General features: G+C 33.4%; 1 protein-coding gene and 1 long non-coding RNA gene across 2 annotated transcripts; one reads left to right on the forward strand and one right to left on the reverse strand.

Annotated features, from left to right (window-relative positions):
• The first annotated feature begins 277 nt into the window (after window positions 1–277).
• Window positions 278–1,218, forward strand: LOC111914468 (MLP-like protein 31). Its single transcript, XM_023910209.3, has 2 exons — window positions 278–533; window positions 713–1,218. Exons 1-2 carry the CDS (start codon window positions 347–349, stop codon window positions 982–984), a joined length of 459 nt encoding a protein of 152 aa, XP_023765977.1. The 5' UTR covers window positions 278–346; the 3' UTR covers window positions 985–1,218.
• Window positions 1,219–3,369: 2,151 nt separating this feature from the next.
• Window positions 3,370–4,514, reverse strand: LOC128132609 (uncharacterized). Its single transcript, XR_008230827.1, has 3 exons — window positions 4,237–4,514; window positions 3,974–4,144; window positions 3,370–3,872 (listed from the first exon to the last, which is right to left on the reverse strand). It is a non-coding gene; the product is annotated as an uncharacterized LOC128132609 (long non-coding RNA).
• Window positions 4,515–24,000: the final 19,486 nt, after the last annotated feature.

The following is a 24,000-nucleotide window of genomic DNA, read 5'->3' on the forward strand; positions in this document are numbered from 1 at the left end:
TCCAATAAATCCAAAATTTTCAAATTGTTAAAATTTTATATTTAATTTTTTTTAAGTAAACCCATGTAATAGATGGGTCTCACACCTAGTTTAAGGTATACGCCACACCTAGTTTAAGGTATACGCTCATCGGTATCAAAGGCCGTATATCTCACGGTGGAAGTGGTGTATGAATCTTTGTTAAAATTTCCATGTCATGTAAAACTTGAAGATGTACATGTAGAAAAACACGTAGCTAGCAACACCCATTATATAAGTGCATGCCTCATGCATCAGTTGCTCATGTACTACCATTAGAGAGGATAACTAGCTAGCTAGTGCTCGCAAGAAAAAGAGATAGCTAGAGATGGCTATAACAGGAACGATAACACGTGAAGTTGAAATCAAATGTCATCGTCACCAAGTCTTTGAACTCTTCAAGCATAGGCCACACGACACCTCAGTCATCGACCCTGAAACGATTGAAGCTTGTCATTTAATTTCTGGTCAATGGGGTGTTCCTGGAGCTGTCGTTCTGTGGCACTACTACCATGGTAAACTACTAACATATGAACTTGTTTTATGTTCGATCTATTCCATCTACACACATACACACACATCCATGATCCATGCATGTATATATATATATATATATATATATATATATATATATATATATATATATATATATATATATATATATATATATAAACTACTTCTGGTTTTTGCATAGTTGGAAAAAAGGAAACTGCGAAAGAAATCATTGAAGAAGTTGATGATGAGTTACACAAAATTGTGTTCAAAGTGATTGAAGGAGATATCTTGGAGGTGTATAATTCCTTGAGCTTCATTCTTACGACCAAAGAGGTGGGCGATAAGAAGTTTGTTATCTTGAGTATAGAATTCGAGAAGGCCAATGCAAGTATACCGGATCCAACATCCTATCTGGATTTGGTTTGTGGACTAGTTGCAAATGTAGGTGCTCATTTTCTCAAGTACCCATGATGTCGTCGATATATTCACTAAATAAATGTCGCTGACATTATGCATGTATTGAAGCTCCAACAGCGACTTGCTTGGTAATAATAGATTAAAGGGAAGTGATTGTTTAATAAATAAATGTCAGCTGCTGTATTTATAAATATTGATGCTAGCTTGTGAAGATATGTATTTGTATTGTAAATGTAAACTGGCATGGTGTTATGGTGTATTTCAATTGCTTGTGTGGGAATTGTTTCATCTTTTGCTTGATTTTTGAAACTAAAACTCACTTTTGATAGTCACGTTTTGTGTTTATGTTTTTTTATAAGTTTAAGACTTCCAAATAGTTTAAGTAACGTGTAAAACTATGGAATGGTTTAAGATTTTTATGTTGCTTTTTAATGTTTTCATCAGCTGCCCGAGTGGGTAGGTTGGGCAATGACCTAGAGCCTAGAATCGTGTAGGGCCCATTTTACAAATCTGTTGATGCTTGTATAGGAGGTCCATGTATTTATTTTTCAGTTTTCAATGCCAATCGTCCCCTCCTTTCTAATCTATTGAAGAAATCGATCGAATGACAAAGCTTTGCTGCCTCTGCACTCTGAAAGACCGAAATTATAACAACGTCGATTCATCATCTTCTTCAGGGTTTTAACTTATAATTTTCTGGTTTGTATGAAATTTGTTGATTGATTAAGCCTTCATCCATCAAGAATCTTCGAAACAATCAAGTAAGAATAAGAAATCGAGTTTTGATTTCCTGATTTCTTTGATTTATCTGTTTTTTCATTGTCTGATTTCTTCTCTTTTATCCTCCAAATCGATTTTGTTGTGTCAGAACCGATTTTTGAGTTTTGAGTTCGATGATTATATCAGAGTATCAAAATACAATGTTTTTTTTCCTATCACGCCTAAGTTCTCGACTTTACTCTTTGGTTTCTGGTTTTAATCGTGTTTTGTTATATGTGAATTTTGACTGAATGAATGATAATCAAAAGGCCAATCAAACCCAAAGGTTTTTTTTTTTTTCTATTTTTCTTAACAGGCCCAAAGTGTTTTACTTTATAGTTTCTGATTGTCTTTTCAGTTATGATATTATGTGAATTTTGATGAGAGGCAAAGAACTTACAACTTTAGGCACGATTAGTTATTGAATTTCATTTTGTGTTTAATTTACTCTTAAATTATTTGGAATTGTTTACATTTTACATTTATGATCAGTAACAACCGGTCATAAAAGATAACATTTGAACAACTTTAAATAATTATGAGGTAAATCAAGTATGAAAAAATTCAATGACTAAATACAAACAAAATTGACAATTTTAACCCTTTCAAGTGATTATCATGTAAATGGTTCTAAATCTTATTAAGAATAAATACAAACGGAATATGGTGGTCACAAAAATGAGGATGTTGTAATAATTGTGTGATATATCTTTATTGTATAAGATATAAAAAACAACACTTAAAAATGCAATAGAATCGACTTCAATCATGAAGGAAAAAAAAATTATGGTGGTTTCAAACATACTAGGATATAGTCGGCGTTTTTCACTACAGATGATGGAGACCATCGGTATAGATCAATACTTATATTCTTAGTTATTACTTGCAATCTACCTTTTCTTTTTGTATATTCGCTTTATAGGTACTTCTCATTGTGCTCCTTTTGATTTTCGATCTTATTTTTTGTTTTATTGCTCGTAGATGTATATTTTTGCCTTTGTGAAGCTCTACATATTATTCTTTTTTGTGGGTTGGCGTTTCACGTATAGGTGAATAAAGAAACTATAATTAAACATTTATCTCATTACCTAGGATTTAAAGTCATGAACTAAAGCATGATTATGTGGTACATATTCTATTATATAAATATTTTTTACAAACACAACACAAAACAAAGTGTAGCGACGAAATCAAAATTATTAATCTAAGTAATTACTACCGGTAGGGAAAAGAAACTAACATATTATTATAAAAGTGGATAACGACTTGAAAGAGTAATAAATTTTAAATATTGTTCATATTTAGTCATTGAACATTTTTATGTTTGATTTGTCCTTGAATTATTTGAATTTCCATATTTTACCCTTATGACCGGTTGAACACATAAGGGTAAAATGTGAACAATTTCAAATAATTCAATAGAAAATAAAGCACGAAAAAAAAATCAGTGACTAAATATGACCAAAATTAATAGTTCGTTACCCTTTCAAGTTATTATCTCTAACTAGAAGGGATCCCCCGCGTTGCAGGGGTTGGAAGTATCGATTTTATGAATAATTATAGTACATTGTCTGAATTGGTAGCCATAGTAAAGTATGTTGCTATTTTCTGCTATTCATCCATTTACAAAAACGGTAAAAATGAATGTACATTGTGGTACACCATCCAGAATTGGTTTCCATGCCTCCATTTGTTCCTTTGTTCATACATTACACACGACTTTTATCAAATTTTATAAACACTCCTTAATAAATTTCCAACAATTCGGACTGAATTCATAACCATAAATGGAAACAGATCAGCAGATGAAGTAAGCAAACCGACAATGGATTGAATAGAGATCCTTCATAACAAATATGAGATATTAAACAACCACTACTAGACAAATTTTAAGAAAGGATATCTACCAGGATGAAAAATGTCGTTCGGATCCACATTTCCCACTTATACTTGGAAGTCCAAACCTGTAATATTAACCGCATATTTTTAAGGTGTTCATACAACTGAAAAACACACTAATCCCACTGAATTCGAAGATATGTCTACCAACGACATCCAATTCTGTTAACTTGGGCATGAACTACCTAATTTTACCTTCTGTTGTTTCATCGGCCTTAAAAGAAATTGCAATCTTCCTCTCCTTTTGCTCCTTGGCAACTAAACTAATAATATCGTTATCCCATCTGTCAAGAAATTGTAAAAATTCATGAGTTTTTTTTTTAATATTTGATTATTTACAACGCAAATAATGAGTGAGAATATTATTAAGTTACAAATCAAACACCTGTAAATCAGCATGATCGATGATACAGTCGTTCAACCACCACATCCCTTTCTTTATTGATCTGTAGCATGTAAAAGCTAAAGATTAAACTTGTATTGATGTCCAACATTCAAACATCTTTCACTCTTGGTGCTTGTTTTAAGGTTTCATATGGATTTGGGTCTCTTAAACCTTGAAATAACGACGAAAACTGAAAAGGGCTTCGATTTTGGAGTAAACATGAATTTACTCTATTTTCTAGTAGTAGAACTTTTTGATGATACCTTATTCACAATTGTGACATTATCAGCATCAGATTAAGCATTTTATCAGAATAAGCAACAAACAAACGATCCATGCAACTGTTTTCACTCATGTCTGACTTAGACTCCTTCTACCTAAAACAATTAAGCTATTTAAAATGATATCTTTGAAATACCATATATTGAATTAATGTGCGAATAAAATTCTTGAAGGAAACCTTATAACCTCCAGGTTTTCTCTTTCTTTATCAGCTAATTTAACCACCTGCTCCACCCAATACTTGTTTGCACTTGAAGCTTGAAGCCTAATAAACGAAAAATAAGACATGAGCATCAGAAACGTTATAACATTCAAAAAGATTATCAAACAATATGAGACCTTACTTTTGACTAATGTTGACCATAGAGAAGCACCATATGACCCGAAACAGAAGAGAAAAGCCAAACTTCTTCTATTCTCAATCATGCACGCAGTGCCTTTTCTGTTCCTAAACAAAAATTTGACTAAAACTTTTGAAGAACTTTGTAACTGATGTTAGACCAGAGAAGGTGGAAACCCAAACTAAACACCAAACAGAATTGTAGGACCGGTGAACATGTCTAAATTTCAAATCAAACCCTAACTTTCGCTATGTTCCACATACAGAATAAGAGGTTAGTTATAATTATGGGTAAGATGCCACTGAAATCGGTGCACTATAATGCAAGCAAGATGAATCAGTGATCACAGGAGGAAAAAAACTAAAACTAAAACTAAAACACCAACATTGCAATCTGGGTATGCTGGAGCAAATTAGGAGAGGCAGTCCTCTTCATACAGGGCCACCAATACTCCCTCTTCAGGTCCAAATACATCTTAGTGGCCCTGGGATGGATCGATAACCTCGATCTATGCGCCTCCTCCATCAGTATGGTACGTTCCCCGCCTCCAAACGGTACCCAAATCCGGCCCTGAAAAGTCATAAGTCCACGGCTATCAGAAACGAACTCGGATATCTGCCCGATCACCCGCTCTCTCTTACGGTTCTCCGGTCTCATGGCCTCTAATTGGGCCTCCCGAATGGTGTCCAACACCAGGGTTATCACTGACAATCGCAAACAAACATCTCGTATTGTGGCACTCTCAGCCCTGCGACTCAGGGCATCGGCTACAACATTAGCCTTGCCCGGGTGGTACAGGATCTCACACTCATAATCCATTACCACATCCAACCACCTCTTCTGGCGCATATTCAGGTTAGGCTGATCCATCAGATACTTCAAGCTCTTGTGATCCGTGTATATGGTACACTGGACCCCATACAAATAGTGACGCCAGATCTTGAGGGCGAACACCACAGCCCGCAACTCCAGATCGTGAGAAGAATATCTCATCTCATGAGGCTTCAACTGCCTCGATGCGTATGCTATCACATGACCTCTATGTATCAGCATCGCACCCAATCCTGATATCGATGCGTCACAATACACCACAAAATCCTCCATCCCCTTCAGGAGGGCTAATACTGGTGTTTCGCATAATCTCTGGTGAAGCGTCTCGAATGAGGCCTGCTACTCTAGGCCCCCACTGAATGCTACACCCTTACGGGTCAACCTGGTGAGAGGAACATCAATCTTGTAGAAATATCTGATAAATCTCCGATAATAGTCGGCCAACAACAGGAAACTCCTGATCTTTGAGGGGATCTCGGCACCTCCCAACTCATCACCGACTCAATCTTGGCCGGATCGACCAATATCCCATTCTGGTTGACGAGGTGTCCTAAGAACTGGACCTATCGTAACCAGAAATCGCACTTGGAGAATTTGGCATAAAGCATCTCCGATCTAAGAACTCCGAGGATCTCCCTCAAATGCTCCTCATATTGCTCTCTGGATCTCGAATACACCAATATGTCGTCGATGAACACGATCACTGAACGATCCAACATCAGCCTGCACACCCTGTTCATGAGATCCATGAACGCCGCATGTGCATTGGTGAGCCCGAAATGCATCACCACGAACTCGTAATGCCCATAACGAGTCTTGAACGTTGTCTTCTGGATATCCTCCTCACGCACCCTCATCTGATGACATCCATACCTCAAATCAATCTTGGAGAACCAAGACGCTCCCTGTAACTGATCGAACAAATCGTCGATCCTCGGTAAGGGGCAACGGTTCTTAACCGTCAGCTTATTCAACTCCAGGTAATCAATGCACATCCGGCGTGAACCATCCTTCTTCTTGACAAAAAGGATCAGCGCTCCCCACGACGAGCTACCCGGCCATATAAACCCCTTTCCCAGCAGCTCCTGAAGCTGCGAGGATAGCTCCTGCATCTCTGGAGGCGCATGGCGATAGGGCGCCTTGGCGATAGGCGCTGCCCCCGGAACCAAATCGATACGGAACTCCACCTGCCTCTCGGGAGGCACACCTGACAACTCCTCGGGGAAAACATCCGGGAACTCACTCACTATCGGGAGCTCATCGACCGACCTCGGTCTCTCTTCATCCACTCTCGTATCCACCACATAAGCCACAAACCTGCTACAGCCCTGCTGTAGGCTCTTCCTCGCTCTGGCTGCTGAACAAAATGTTGACCCAGAACGGGTACCCTCGCCATAAATCATAAGAACTCCCCCACTAGGGTCTCGTATGGTAACCAACTGTCGCTTGCAGTCGATAACCGCTCCAAACTTGCTCAACAAGTCCATGCCCACGATGACACAGACATCTCCTATCGCAATCGGGACCAAATCAATCGGGAACTCAACACCGAAGATCTCGAGTACACATCCTCAGATCACATCAGTGGCATACACCGCTTTCTCATCATCTATGGAAACTCGCAGAGGTCGACTCAATGCCTCACGACAGATACTGATGTGCTAACAAAAGGCTAACGACACAAAAGACCGACTCGCACCCGAGTCGAATAACACCAAAGCAGGTATAGAACTCACACAAGAAATGTACCTACGCATATCATAATATAAGAATAACATCACAGCTCAAAATAAAATAGATCAACACCGGGCGCTACGCGGACCTCCTCCACTGTCAACTGGAAGGCTCTCCCACGAGCCTTCGGCTCCTCGGCCTTCATTGGCCGACTCTCTGCAGCTCGAACGGCAACAGGGAGGATCCCTACGATGCCCCCTGGGATGACTCCCGCAACTGCGGACACTCAGCCTTCCGGTTTCCGGTCTGGTTGCAGTGAAAACAGACTGCAAACCCCTTGGGGGCAATCCTTGGCCATGTTTCCCTCCTTGCCACACTTGTAGCAAGACCCTACCCTACACACCCCCTCGTGACTCTTGCTGCACTTGCCACAAGTGCGGCCCTTCTGGTTCCCTGGTCTCGAATCGGCGGGCTTGGCCCGCTTGGCAGCCTGCTACGACTGTGCCGGCCGTCGATCCCTCCCCTGAGACTCTGCCTCCTCCCTGGCCTGAGTCTCGAGCTCAATCTCCCTCTTCCGGGCATTTTCCTGACGCTTGGCAAATGTCTGATACGTCGACTTCTCCACGAACTTGCGGATGTCTCTCCTCAAAATGCTCAAATATCTACTCATGCGTGCCTGATCGGAAGACACGTGCTCAGGGTAGAACATCGCCCTCTCATGGAACATCATGGTCATCATTGTAACGAACTCGGTACCCTGCTTGAGGGTCAAGAACTCTTGGGCCAAACGTTCCCTTTCCACCGGGGGAACGTACTCATCACGAAACATAGTGGTGAACCAGATATATATGAGTTGTTGTTTACGATTCAGTTGTGCATTGATAATATGTAAACACATCAGTAATTTAGTGTTATAAAACGTATGTTTGTGCATGATTTAATGAGTTAATATTGTGCAAGAATATAAGTCAAAGTTTACTCCTTCCTTTTTCCTAACGGAAAAAACGATATTTGTGGGCCCTCAGTGATTTGGTGTTGAGTTATAAGTGCTAGGCCCAACCAATACTAAATTGATGTGTTCGATTAGAAGTCTTATGTCGTCATCACAAATTGGAAATTTAGAATTAAAACTTGGACAATGAAATTGATTGTAATCCATGTCTCATGTCCTTACGATATCTTGTAGAACATAGGAATATTTGGTCACTTATCTTAGGACACATAACTGACTGGGTCAGAGTTCGACAACGGTTTTTGGAAACTACAATTTGCTGATCAGTTTAGAATTTATACCGGAAATTCTAGTTATTAGACTAATCCAAGTGGGAGACTTCTGGATTTGGTATCGAAGCCCATAACTATAATTGGTATAAATATGAATTGATGGTAGCACAGTCATTTTGGGTTGCCTTCAAACCTTACAATTGAATAGGATATATATATATATATATATATATATATATATATATATATATATATATATATATAAAGAGAGAGAGAGAGAGAGAGAGAGAATGATTTATTTATTTATTATATGGTTAATAAATTAACTAGAAATCATAATAAATGATTTATTAAAATATTATAAGAATAATATAATAAATGGAAATCATATTATTTAATTAATAAATCAAAAAATAATTGGAATTAGTTTTGGGATTAATTGGATTAATTAAAAGTGTAGGGTCTATCCGGCTATTTATTGAAAGTTGAGGAAATGAGTCCATGGACCTCATTCAATAAGGTGGACGAAAATCACTTGGACAAGCCCATGAAATTTTGTCAAAGCCCTTGCATTATGAGGGGAATGGGTTGCTTGGTCACCAAGCAAACGGATTAGGGTTTCCTCCTTAAACGATAGCTTCGGCACCAAGCTACCTCAATTATATAAAGGCCTTTATGGCCCCATATTTCGTCCATGAGTTCCCTCTAAGAGCCATAGACGAAATCTTGGCTCTCCCCCTCTCTATCTCTCTCTCTCTCTCTCGTTATCTCTCTCTCTCTCTCTCTCTCTCTCTCTGTGTGTATATATATATATATATACATATATATATATATATATATATATATATATATATATATATATATATATATATATATATATATATTTCCTATAGCTAGCTTCGGTGTGAACCATTAGAGGCACGTCATTTGTGGTGCTTGCTTTCAAGAGATCTTCAAAGCAGAATTTTAGTTGTTTGCTATAACAACTAAAAGGTATATAACACTAAACCTTTTCGTTAGTATTTTTGAAAATACCTAGGTATCTTTAGGGTTCTTATTTGATGTTTAAAGTTGTATGTTCAATTAGAGAAAACATAGATCAAATTTAGGGTTACATGCACACATAAGATTTTATTTGTTTTGCATAAAATTCGTCAATATCAACATATGAATTTATTTATTCATTTATTTGATTAACAAATCTCTTTACTTATATTATTATTATTATTATTATTATTATTATTATTATTATTATTATTATTATTATTATTATTATTATTATTATTATTATATATATATATATATATATATATATATATATATATATATATATATATATATATAAGAGGGATGGAATGAAGTGGAATGAAATGGAGAACGAAATATAAATGTAACAGTTGATAGGAAAATTAATTTTTTTTCTTCAAACTAAACCCGATTTGTCTTATATAGTGCAATTTCTAAGACAATTCGATCAACAACTATGTTTAAAGCATCTTGATGCTGTTATGCGTGTTTTGTGCTACCTTAAAGTGATGATGAATCATGGGTTGTTCTTTAATAAAGATCCAATCCTTAAGGTTGAAGCTTTTTGTGACGGTGACTAGGTTGCTTGTCCTTTAACTAGGCGGTCTGTAAGTGGCTATTTCATACTATTTGGAGGAGCTCCCATATCATGGAAATCAAAAAAGCAAGTAATTGTACTCTTTCTTTAGCCGAAGCTGAATATATTTCCATGTGTTGAGTATATGTAGAGCTGACATGGTTGACACATTTATTACTTGATTTTGGAATTGATGTCACTTCTATTCCCCTCAAATATGATAATCAATAAGTTATTAATTTTGCTCATAATCTAGTATTTCACAAACGTACAAAGCACATTGATCTTGATTATTATTTTGTTCGTGAGAAATTTCAAGTTGATTGATGTGCACAAAAGTACCTACTTGTTTTAAATTTATAACCTAACTAACTTAACTAACTCTGCACGTATAGGTAGTATACCTAGTCGGATTATAGAATAGCTTGGGTAAGTCGAGTGTCAAAAACATGAAACAAAATTTAATTAATTAATCTAAGTACTTCTAATTAAACTAAGAAACAAACTAAAAGTGGGGGGGGGGGGGTTTACTAGTTTTGCAAGATCAGAAGTTAACTAAACAATTAAGCAAACAAAACAAATTTACTTCAAGATTAGAATAGTACTTTTGCTAAGATCCAATTTCACCTTATCCTGTGGTTAATTTCTAGTAGATAAAATATGTTGATTACCAATTTTTTAACTAGATATTATGATCAAATATCTATACTTATGAATTTATAAATTACCATCTAATGATCCAGCATAAGTTAAACACCAAATCGATAATGAACACAAATTGGACTATGAATGATAATAGTCACTTTCCTATGATCAAGTTAAGCAACCAATCACAAATTAATATTAATTCTGCTCTCTAACGCAGTTAAATTTATAAGCTTTTATTACTTTATATAAGATGTGATTAATCCTAACTTTAATTATTTAATGATCATAAACAATTAGGTGACAAATTCATGCAATTAGAATGATCAACTATAACACATAATCAGATTAGTAAGCAATATAAGCAAGAACTAATACATGTTAGGGTTTTAATTGTCAAACATAAGTAGCATCAACATTTATCATCTAATAAATGAAATCAACACATAAGGATTAGGTTCATCTTCACCAAACAGAAGTAAAAGGTTTCTAGCCTCTCATAGTAGTAAAAAAACACAAAAAAATCCAAGCAATTAAAACTAGACATCAGTTTATTTAGCAAACCGAATGGATCTATGTAGAAATCTTCTAAATCTTTTTCAACTCTTGAGCTCCATTGGATTCTCGATTTTCTTCAAAGTTTCTAGAGGTTTTTAATAGAAGTTGTCCTTAGAAAACCGGTTGGAAGTTTCTCCATTTGAGTTAATAGTCTGATATTTATCGTTTCCATAAAACTGGTCACCGCAACGTAGTCAAGCGCCACCATGTCATGGTCTTCATAAATAATCTTGTATTTTCCAAGTCATCATTAATGATCAGGAATCTTCCACTCCCCATGTCGTGGTGGACAATCACGACATCGTGGTCTTCTATCTTCAACGCTTCTTTTTCTTCATTCCTAATTTAGCTAATCCATTCCTGCTTCCAGCTCCTCATTTGCTTCCTTTTTGTCTCAAGCATGTCTTCACTACTACAAAAAAATATAAATTTTCGGGATTTTTATCCGAAGGTCAATTAAAAAATGAAAACTTGGATTAGATTTCAAACATAATAAGCACCTTTTGTCCCAAATTAAGCATAATTATAGCTAAAAGTATTAAGAAAATATATGAAATATATGACTAAATATGCACATATCACTGGTCTCATATACGTTTCTCATGTTTTTACAGAACCAGCTTGCAAATGCTTTAACTAAAGCTTTACATGGATCAATTCATGAAAAAGTTGTTATCAATATGAGATTACAGATATACCCTCCAGCTTGAGGGGGTGTTACCGTTATAACTGTTAGAATGAGCACAGGGGCATTTTACTTATTAGATTAGTTGATTTATTTTTTTATTAACTTTTAAAATTAAATCAATAAAATATTGAAGATTTGGATCAAAATTCACTTTGTTCATTACATTCTTATATGGATTAAGATTTTTATGTTGCTCTTTAATGTTTTAATCAACATGTCATTTTGTTTAGGTATATAATTCCTTAATCGTCATGGTTAATAAATAAGGTTTAGGCTATAAGAAGTTGGTTATCAGGTCTATGGAGTTCAAGAAGGTGAATGAAAGTATACATGATCCAACACAACTTTCTTTGTGTAGTCATTACAAATATGGATGGTCTTGTGCTCAATTAGAAATATCCGATTATAGTTTTTGTGTAGGGAATTGATTTTAAACTGTTGTGAATTAAGGCTTTTCTTCATTGGTTTTAATATGTTGCTCAGTTAGAAACCGTGTGAAGTCACTCCAATCTTGCTTTGTTTGATCTATTTTTTTTATCTTTCTTGATTTGATCCAAGCATGTTGTATGAACCCATAGAAATATGAATGTTATTGAATATATTAGACTCTAATTTGAATAAATTAAGTGTGAAGTGACTCCAACATTGCTTGAAGCTTCAAATCCATCTGATAGATTCCACAAAAGATGGAGAATAATATAACATTAAAAAAGGACTGATATAAAATAAATTAAAAATAAATGGCTAATCCTTTAAAGTTATATTTTACCTTTAACAACACATCACAATTATTTTCTGAAAAATTTTGTAATGCTTTTTCGACACATCCACATGGGTTGATAAATGATAACTATAACTATTTGACAAAATTGCAAAAATGGTCCCTGTGGTATGCATTTTTTGGGGTTTTAGTCCAAACCATTACTTTTTAGGATTGGTGGTCCTGAGCTAGTTTCCTTGCATTTTTGGTCCCCCAGAAAATTTAAAAGACTAAAATGCCCTTCTGATACATTTTTTATGGCTTTTTTTTTATTTAATTTAAAGTTTTATTAATAAAAATTATGGGGCCCACCTCTCTCTCTCTCTCATAATCCTACCAGGAATGCCGACCATTTCATCTTATGCTATGAAATCCACCACTTCCAGTTGTTTGTTTGTCCTAAAAAATCAACAACATAACCATATATTGTTGCATCTTCAAAATCATGTTCATCCTAATACCAATATTCAAAACAAACATTCATCCCCACCCCTTCATCTCCCACTTCTTCGGTTATATGACACCTTCTTCATCATCGTCATGTAGCTTGTTTATACACCAATAGAAAATACTCCAAAACCATTTGCACGCGACCCTTTAAACCCTAAAAACCCTATCTCTGGTGCGAGAAGCTGCTAGGGTTTCGATTAGATTCCGACGACCATAAACAAACATGTACAAAAGGGTTTATGAGTATGAAGACCTCCATATCTGACACTACATCTATGTGTGTTATGAGGTTGAAGTCGATTCTAGAACCCTAAAATCAGAACTAAAATTGAATCTAGAACCCTAAAATCAGAACTCAAATCAATTTTCATCACTGATGGATTTCGCATGTTGCTTCGCATCCATCTTTGTTGGTGAAGAGGTTGAGTCTCGTTCCCATTAAGTGTTCAACTGCAAGCAATACTGGTACAAGCAAGAATTAAAGAATGTCGATTTCTTGCTCATTTTCTTCTCTTTAGTTTTCGCATCTAGTTCTGGGTTGATTATAATCATAAACTTTAGGTTATGAAAACTTTCACATATCTTCGTTTCCATGATCATTATTTGTAACTTTCTTGGTTCCTGGGAGAAGGAGAAATCATGGGTGGTGGTGATTAAAGATTAAGGTGTTCATTTGATGACCATTGAAATTTCAATTTCCCATTGATGGGAAGAAATGGTTTATCGGAAATGGCAGCAACATGGTTTGGCGAAGGAATTGAGAGAGAGAGAGAGAGAGACGTGGGCCCAATTTTATATTTAAGAATAATAATAATTTTAAAAAGTGAAAGAAAAATGAAAATTAAATTCATTAAGGGTATAATAGTCTTTTTAGTTTGGACAGGGGGCAAAAGTGCAAGGAAACCAGCTCAAAAGAACCATCAATCCAAAAAAGTCATGGTTTGGACTAAAACCCTAAAAAATGCATACCACATGGACCATTTTTGCAATTTTGTCTAACTATTTTATGAGTAAATTACTTTTTTGGTCCCTAAGAATAGCTTCTTTTACAACTCTAGTCTCAAAAAGATTTATCTTGTAGTTTTCGTCCTTGTTCTAGATTAAGTGAGTACTTTTGGTCCCCGAGTTTAGATGACTTCCCAAAAAGTGACAAAAACCTCAAATAAGGACGAAAATTGCAAGAGAAAACATTTAGGGGCCAAAACTAAAAATTTCAATTATCCTCAAGGACCAAAAATGCAATTTACCCATACTTTAAATATAAAGAAAATAAAGATAAACATTAAACAACACGACTTTCCATAATTAATTATGTTTATAAAATTAAACGTATCACCTCTTTATCACACCATGGAGACAAGATAAATTTCTTTTGGCCTAAGAGCGGACAGTATGGGCCACAAAGAGAAATGACTTGGTTGAGGTGGCACACGGAAATACGGTCGTAATGAGGAACACCCCCCCCCCCCCCCCCTTTTTTTCTTGTTGAAGCTTGTTATGGCTTCACTCGTGGCCGTTACCACGGATCGAAACGGATGAAATTTTGAATGTTAATTACTCATACGTTTGCAAACGATCAAAACTTAAATAAAAAAAATTACTTTTTTATCCATATAAATACTATTTTTAACCAATTTTTTTAAACATATCCCTTATTCTCTCTATATCTTATACACATATTTTCTTTAAATTTTTTAAAAATGGAGCAAAACCGAAACACCCCCCCCCCCTCCATCATCAAACCCAAACACAACCTCGCCTCTAGAATTTGCGGGTTATAAAAATTATTTTCATTTTTTTCGTCTCAAGGATCACCACAAATCTCATACCAAGGCGCCACTTTCAATCCCGCTTCACCGTCACTGCAATTTCCCAACTCACCTTACCTTCAACAAAATTTAATTGGTCAAAACCCAAATTTACAACAAAATTTTTTCCCTACTTTTGCTTCGATGTAACAAACAACCAACCAACCATTGCCTACAACACAACCATCGGTTGAAGTGGAAGCGGGAGGTAGTAGGAGAGGGAAAGGGAAAGGAAAATCTAAAGGGAAATCGATAGCGGTTGAAACAGAAAATGCAGTCGTTCCAAAATGGTGGACACCGGAGGAGGAATATGCTTTGACGACGGCTTGGTGTGCTACTTCAAAAGACGAACTCCACGGAAATGGAATGAAGAAAGGGGCTTATTGGGGGCGGTGCGCGACAAGTTTCATGCTATTTTGAAGAAAAATCTGTATCGTAACAATGACATGTTGAACAGCAAATGGGGTCAAATAACTAAGCGGTGCAGCAAATTCAACAATATTTATAACTGGCTTCAGGCGCAACAGCAAAACAGAACCAATGACTTCAATTTGTTCAAATCTACTAAGGAACAATATCAGGTCGAATTGGGACATGTTTTGACTTTGAAAAATGATGGGAGTTGTTGCGAGTGGATCCAGGGTGGAATAAAACGCCTACATCGTCGGAGGTTGAATCCAAAAGGTCTCGCAATTCGAGCTCGGTCGACGTGTCGGACGCACGGACTCACATTGACCTAAACGCCGACACTGATGAGATCCTGGATGATATCGAGGAGATATCCACACCAGGACGACCACCCGGACGCGACAAAGCGAGGAGCGCTGCAAGGCATGCAGAGGAGGTTAAGGCGAAAGCAAATGAGGCGGCGGAAATGAGAGCAAAATTCGGCGAGCACAATTTATTAATAAAAGAATAAAATGACTTGAAACGTCATCATTTGGAGTTCCTAGAAAGGCAGGCACGGGAGAAGCAGAAGCAAAAATGATAGGGAACTAATGACACATCAATTGTTAATTCTCCAGACGAGCGAGAAGAGTTTGGCGCTTGAGAATCTAGCGGTGCTAAAAGCAATGATGGAACAAATTAGGAAGAAATATTTGGGTTAATTAAGATTGTTGTGTGGTTTTAGAAGTAATTTGAATGGTATTTTAGTTATACATTTAAGTTTAAAATTATGTTTTTTTTAATTGTAATCATAATTTTGGATTTTAGATATTATGTCTTTTTTGTTTTTATAATTTTATGTTTTATAAAATATATTCATTTTAGTGATTAAAAAAACATAAAAAGGAAAAAAAACAAAAAAAAAAAAAACAAAAACGAAAAAAAAAACGAAAAAGAAAAAAAAAACAAAGTTCGAAAAAAAAATCAAAAATAAAACATATTTATTTTCAAAAAAGTTGGTGTTGCATCTTCTTGCCCATTTTCCCACTTGGTGTTGTAACATCATTTGCTTATGTGGCATGTGAGGTGGCACAACTTGATGTTGCATCTTGTTGCCCGCATCCAATGCTCTAAAGCTTTAATAACTCATAACATGTTTTTGTAACTTCAACACGCATATCACGTTTTTGTTTATCAACATTAAACATGCTTTCTTGAACATCATCCAACAACCCCTTCACTTTCACTAAACCCCCCATTGGAATATCAACTTTTACCCAATTATCACGCCTAGTAACACGCAACCGAAAAAAACATACAACACATAAACAAACACATTTTTTTCCAATTCCAATGGAATGACCCATTCCATTCTAATCCTATCCCAATTCCATTACATGTTTATAGGTGACATCTCTTGGCCCAATTTCAATCCTTAAAGAAACACCTTTCATTTCCTAATGAGAATACTTCCAACCAGGGGAATAGTTTTTCTCAAATCAGCTTTAGCACAAATTCCCAAATCACTAAGTGTGCGTTTGGTTGTGAAAAATTTTTCTAGGAAAATTTTCCAAGAAAAACGGAAATTTTGAAAACACGTTTGGTTCGTTCAGTTTTCCAAAATTTTCCAACAAAATTAAAATTGTTAGTTTTCCAAATTGTATGTAAATTAGAAAAGTGATTTTTATAGTTTTACAAATTTCTAAGATGGAAAATGAAAACTCTCATGGTTTCAACCACACACGTTTTCTAAAATTTTTATTGAAAATTGAAAGCGAAAACTCAACTCTATTTTCTAAAATCATTTTCTTAGAAAATGAAAAGAGTTTTCCACAACCAAACGCACCCTTAGGGTGTAATGTAAACCCAAGAGTTTTTCCACACCGTAACTTTTTATCCCCTTTTCATTCTCAAAGCTAATTTAAAACATTTTTGTAAAGTTTTCTCTAAACAATGAGAGGTTGCACCTTGAACACCACAACCACTATTTCGAATGAATGCATGCATAATGTAACTAGTTATGAAGGATAAAAACATCATTTAACATTTCATAATTTATACTATCTTATAAATAGTTCAACACTTGTGGTGTAAAGTCCACCAGAAAATTTTTCCATCTTACTTTTCTTCCCTATAGTTCAAGAATCCCAGGAGCCTAAAAACAATAATTGTTTAATCAAATTAAGCATCTTATACACAAAAATTGCAATTTTTTTTAAAATGAAACTACAACCTACTTTCTACAAGTTATTGATTAAACCACTAAAGATTTCATATCCTAATTAATATGTTAAATCGTTAAGCTCCTTTTAACTGATTAATCATGATAGGGAATAGTTAAATCGATAATAAAACAAATATATATTTGTGTTTTTATAGGTTCTTTTTTCCTATAAGAAAAATCATTCCAAATTTCAAGCTTCTTTTAATATTTAATTTTATACCTCAGTATTTGCATCTTCCTGTGTAGCAAAAGGAGTGTGTCCTTCTTGCCAAAGAAAGTTTCGACTCCTAAGATAATGGATTTAAGTTTAACAAAATTAAAAAAGTGATAATCACGAAGGATTAAATTGACTAATAAGAAGATCATGTGATGAATAAGCACCTGATAAAAGGAGTTGGATTATTAACTCCAATACAAAAAAATATTCATCTTTTTTATTTCTGCATCAAAGTATGTATGCATAAAGATGTTAAAAAACAGTTCATTTAATGCTTACTTGCATCAGAACAAAAATTGGATTAAACTAATGGTTTCATGCTTACTTGAGTTATCTCTCAAATGGAGATTGTCTATGGACAGGAGAATGTAACAGCCAGAGATTTCAGAGTATTATATCATTTCACCATTTATAACAACCTATAGGAGCAGAAAAGGACAAAGTTAAAGCATAAGTAATATACAAAAAGCTGGAAAAACAATGGTTTATAGATATGTTGTATGCCTCAGAATTCCATTCCCCAAAGTTGTCATCTTTAGTGTTGGTAAGACCTAGACCAGTCATCTTCTTCCTTCCCTATGCAATGACAAGTTTTATGAAAATATTAGATAGGTTAAAGTGATGAAGGTTGGTGGAACATTAGATTACAAAGAATTCACAAGCAATATTATCTTCAAAAATCAAAGTTTTCCTAAGAAAAAGGCTCAATTCCATTTCCTTCAATTAAATGGCCTAAACTCTAGATGCAATGTTTTCTGTTGTAGGAGTTGAATCAATTGCAATGCCTCGACAAAACATCAATTGATTCACAATTTTGGTGCAACGTGCTCTAAATCCATTGGCTCAAAATATGCTAAAACACTTAACAATTTTCATTCTTTCTAGGAGCAGTGAGTTTAGGTGACACTGATTTCTAGGGCTCATGGTTAGATTCGATGATAGTAATCGCATCAAGGGCCATCGCAGTTGGAAGTCGGAGGAGTGAGGAGGTTTGTCAAGCGGAGGCGGAGGCGAAAGGCATATGCCGGTGATTATTGCAAGAGGGGAGCGGTGAAACGTATAGAAAAAGATTAGAGATAATCGATCTGTTTAAGTCGGTATGGGGCGGTTTTGTTCGGTTATTGGTTAAAACCGAACCATAACCATTATGATTGGTTAATGCATTTTGGTAGCCATTGGGTATTGTTAATATTGGTTACGGTTAATGGTTTTTATCGGTTAACGGTTTTGGTTAATGGTTAATATTGGTTAACCATAATGTTCAAAATAATATAAATGTCGAAAGTATATTGGCATAAAAAACGAAGATAGAATACCAAAAAGTCCTCGACGCCAATGTTCGTAACCTAGCTTATAGTAATAGAATAAAATGTGTACCTTTAATACTTAGAGTGAGATAACACATAGTCACATTCAAAATAAAAAACATTAAATAAAAATATAAAACATTAAAAAAAATCGGCATTAATAATTTTTTATACTGATCATTGATATTAATATTAAAATCAAGTCAAACATTCATACACATTAAATACATAAATACGTTTAAATCAAAAATATAAAATAAAAGAGCCAAATATTCATATTATGTGTTGTTGGATAAGAAAAAGATAATCACTCATATACATTCAATGTGATTAAGTAAAAAACAATAAATAAAAAAATTCAAAAAAGTACATTCTTAATATATCATAGAGTCAAGAAGAACCAAAAATTTAACTTATCTAGAAGTCTTGATTATAAAGTCAAAAAAATACTGCGAATAAGACTACAAAGTCAAAATAATCTTTGATTAGGATTAACGGCGTGAGAAGCCTTCGATTAAGATTATGAGTGTGAATATTAAACTAATTGTGAATAATGTTTACAAATTGTAGAATTAGCCGGTTAGGAATTACATCATTAATCAATAATCTAACTCAATGCATGATTGGAAAATTGTGTGTGTCTGCGTGAGCAACCTTTGATGGTTTGATTGTTCGTTCGTCTCCTGATAAGTGAGGATTAATGGATTATATTTTCAAATTTTTAATGGATCTTAAATAAGTTTGACTATATTATTTTATATATAATCTATAATTTATATTAAAATATAAAGTTAGCGGTTCAGTTAATAATGGTTTGGTTAACCTCTAAAACCATAACCAAACCGTTAGTTATTGGTTAACAAAAATTAGAAACCGGACCAACGGTTTTTAAAATGGTTCAGTTATTATGGTTCGGTTATATCGGTTAATTTTGTTTTGGTTCGGTTTTTTGGTTATTACGCTCACCCTTAGTCGGTGTTGTTAAACATGAAAGTGGTACCATCTCAAGATCATATATGATAAGTCATAGAAATAAAAGGACTAAACATGTCAACCCAAAAAGAATTGTAGCAAAAGTTTGAATAGTTGAAACTGTACTATTTCATAAGCTTTTGGGAATTAAAGGACTTAAAAGACTAATATATTTTTTGATTTGTATATATTTTGTCAATGAGTTTTTTTTCGTCCTCATTTACCTCTTCAACTTGTTAAACTGTAGACATTCAGTCCTTATGACCGGTTACTTCAGGTTAGCCGGGAAAAATAACTTAATAGGGTAATATATTTCTTATTTTTACACATTTATTCCTTAATATTTTTGTACATATTTAGTCCTTAATGTTTTTTTGTTTCAAAGTAAGTCTTTTTTGTTTTTGTACTCATTCAGTACTTATTAATAATTTCTTTAGGTTTTTCTCACGACATCTTACATAAGACAATAACTGATAAGGTATTTGGGGCTATTGATGCTTATGTACATCACGATCTCGACTGCTTGGTTGCATAGGTCTTGTGGTTTGGCTTAGGTATTGTATTATGAACGTCATAACTTCTTCATACGATATCATATTTTAACGATCTTTATATCCATGTATTCGTTTTTTGGGTCTGCTACAACTTTCGTTAAGAAAACTCCTATTAAAATGCAATATATTTTTACTTACGATTTCATAAAAAAAAACATTCATACATGTATTCATAAAAAATGTATGGATATAAAGATCGTAAGTAAAAATAAATTACTTTTTAACGGAAGTAGTCTAAATGAAAGTTGTAGCAGACTGAAATACGAACACATGGATATAAAGATCGTTAAAATCCGAGATCGTATAAATAAGTTATGACGTTCATAACACATGACCTAAGCAACCAAGTAGTTGAGATCGCGATGGACATAAGCATCAAAAGCCCCAAACACCTCATTAATAAATGTCACATGTGAGATGTCGTGAAAAAAAACCTAAAGAAATCATTCATAAGTACTGAATGAGTACAAATTAAAAAATGACTTATTTTGCAACAAAAAAAAAATACTAAGGAATAAATATGTACAAAAATATTAAGGACTAAATGTGTACAAAGTGAGAAATATATTACCTTACTAAGTCATTTTAACCGGCTAACATGGAGTAGTCGGTTATAAGCACTGAATGTGTATAGTTTAACAAGTTGAAGGGGTAAATATGAACAAAAATAAACTCAGCGACTAAATATATACAAATCGAAAAATATATTACCCTTTTAAGTCTTATCCCAAGAATTAATATATACATATTAATGTTATAGAAATGTGTCGGAATTCCGATGGTTTCAATTGCGTAATTTTAGCCCCTTTTTTAATAGTGGAATTAATGTCATTGGATGAACTCATTTGACTTAAAAAATGATTTGAAGCCTTGAATATCGGGAAGTGATTCGTATAACATTTTAAAGCACCAATTGTTGTGTACGGATCAACTCTCTTGAATATTACTTTAAGATCAATTTCATATTCTAAATACAACTGATAGAAAATGCAAAACAGTTGTAGTGAAAAAAATTTATTAAGGTCCATCCTTTTGATTGGATTTCATTCCAAAAATATGTGATATTGTGTGGAAATTCTTAAATTTATAGTTATTTTATTAAAACATCTTTATTTATGTAGCTATTTTTATGATATTCTATTAAAAAGCGTGATATGTTGAAGTAATAAAGGATAAATAACCGCAGGTGATGCAAGCATGCAAGAAATTGTGTCCGGGTAAATTTGTTTTATTTAAGCATGTGTTAGTAATATTGTAATATTTGCTAAGGATTTTTTTAATTGTATATAAAGGTAGCAAAAAAACTAAAATTACACGTTAACTCGATACATACTACTTACAAAATAAACGTGTTAGCTCGAAACTTTTAACTTGACATTTTATTTTTTTGCAACATTTTTAATTCTTTAGGTAAATTAGACACACCTAAAACGATATAAAAGAAAAAATTTGAGTTAAATATCTTCTATATATACTAATAAATGAAAATCATTATGCCACATGTCATTCTCTTACTATTTTTGATATCTGTAATTTTATAGTTTTTTTGGATTAATAAAATCCAAATGTCAAAATCTAGGTTTTTTCTAATTTTAAAATTAAAAATCCACATAAAATATTATTTAAATATGTAATGTATTAAATGTTTTAAATATGGTTTATTCCTTTCTTATTTTATATCCCTAATTTCCATGTATACTTATACGTCCTTGATTTGCTCAACAATTCACAAAGAAGGATTTCATGATTTTATTCTCACCATAATCTTTCATTTTTTTCTGAAAATAAAAATCAAATTTCAACTGAACATTATAATTAAAATATAATATAAAACCATTTATATGATGAATTTCAATTCAATCTAATATTATATAGTTTGTATGATTAAAAATAATTTAGATATATCTTAAAAATATCAAAATATATTATACGAAAACTTTTTGATAATGACACCAACAACATGCTTATCTAGCTTGTATTTGTGTTTTTATTTATTTTACAAATAGAATTTATTTAAACATATTTTTGAGAATAAGAAAATAATAGAAGTTACTAACAAACTAAATTATTTCATTATAATTATTTTAAATAAAACAATTATATTACTATATAGGATTGTAGTTTTTTTTTCGATAATTAAAATTTGTATTTGATTGTACAACACGATGATTTTATCAATAGTCAAGTTAAAACACACTGCTGATATTTTGATATTTAAACCTAAATATTTAGCTTTTGTTTTAATCAACTCGTGTATTACACGGGTTTCACACCTAGTTTTTGTAATATAGAAGCCATTGGATTTTTACTCGTTAACTTTCTAACGTAGAATACGCCTATATATTTTACTAAATTAGGCAGAACTAAATGCCCCTTCCACTTTCTCTTTTATAATTAAAGAAATCAATAGAAAAGTCTTATTATTTTAGGAAAATTAACTATTAAGTGTTAAAATTATTGTTCTAAATAGAAAACCTCAAGAAACCAATAAAATTTTCACTTAAGCCTCTTATGATCTGTTTAACAAGTCAAGGGACCAAATTCTCAAATTTTTCCAAAATAATGAGATTTTTCTATAGATTTATTGAAATTTTTTATGCAATATATAAACGTATTTTTATTTATTTATATGTATTTTTTAAGTATGTTTAAGTATTTTTTTATATATTTTTTTACATGTTTCTCCACTTTTTAAAGATTTTTATGTTTTTTATATGAGTTTTTTTTTTTCGTTTTTTATGTATTTTAAATGTGTAAAGTTCTTTTTTACGTATTTATATGAAGTTTTTAGTATTTTTACGAATTTTTATGTATATTAGTATAGTTGTCACATATTTATGTAATTTTAAGTATTCTTACATATTCATTTATACCTTTTAAGTATGTTTATGCGTTTTGGTAACTTTTTTTACATATCTATATATCTTTTACTTTAAATTTCATTATAAATTAAGTATCAGACCTTGTAAATGAAGAAAAAAAAAGTATTATAGAGTACTTCAAAACAAATATTTTTGTTTTCAAACCATGACCATTAACAATCAATGCCTTTTTTACATATAAAGTCTTCCATTTCTTCATAAAATCAGTTTACAAATATCCTTACTGATATTTGTAAACATTGTTTATCTAAAATCGAATAAAAAAAACAGCTACAAAAATGACGTTGATTTCTAAACATAATCTTTACAAATGTTTGTTTTGAAATACATTAGTGTTGTTTTTTCTTCATTTGTAAGATCTTATAGGTAGGTTAAAATGAAACTTGAAGTAAAAAAAACTACATAAAAAATATACCAAAATACATCAAAAAATTTAAAAATTACATACAAATATGTTAATAAATACATTTATACATTTAAAATAGGGAAAATGACATCTTAGCCCTACAAACTTTCTAGGGTTTATCCGTGGAGTCCCTAAACTATTTTCTTGGCTTTAGGAGGGAGCTCAGTCGTTTTTTTCGGGTCGATTACGTCCTTTTGACCAAAGTGAAGGGGTC

The sequence above is a fragment of the Lactuca sativa genome, chromosome 3, assembly GCF_002870075.4.
Source record: "Lactuca sativa cultivar Salinas chromosome 3, Lsat_Salinas_v11, whole genome shotgun sequence".
Taxonomy (NCBI): Eukaryota; Viridiplantae; Streptophyta; class Magnoliopsida; order Asterales; family Asteraceae; genus Lactuca; species Lactuca sativa.

What these genes read in the sequence shown, in the direction of transcription:
- LOC111914468 (XM_023910209.3), top strand. Translation starts at nt 347, where the DNA reads ATGGCTATAACAGGAACGATAACACGTGAAGTTGAAATCAAATGTCAT. An exon ending in TCTGTGGCACTACTACCATG is followed by an intron (nt 534 to 712) that starts GTAAACTACTAA and finishes GTTTTTGCATAG; the next exon opens with TTGGAAAAAAGGAAACTGCG.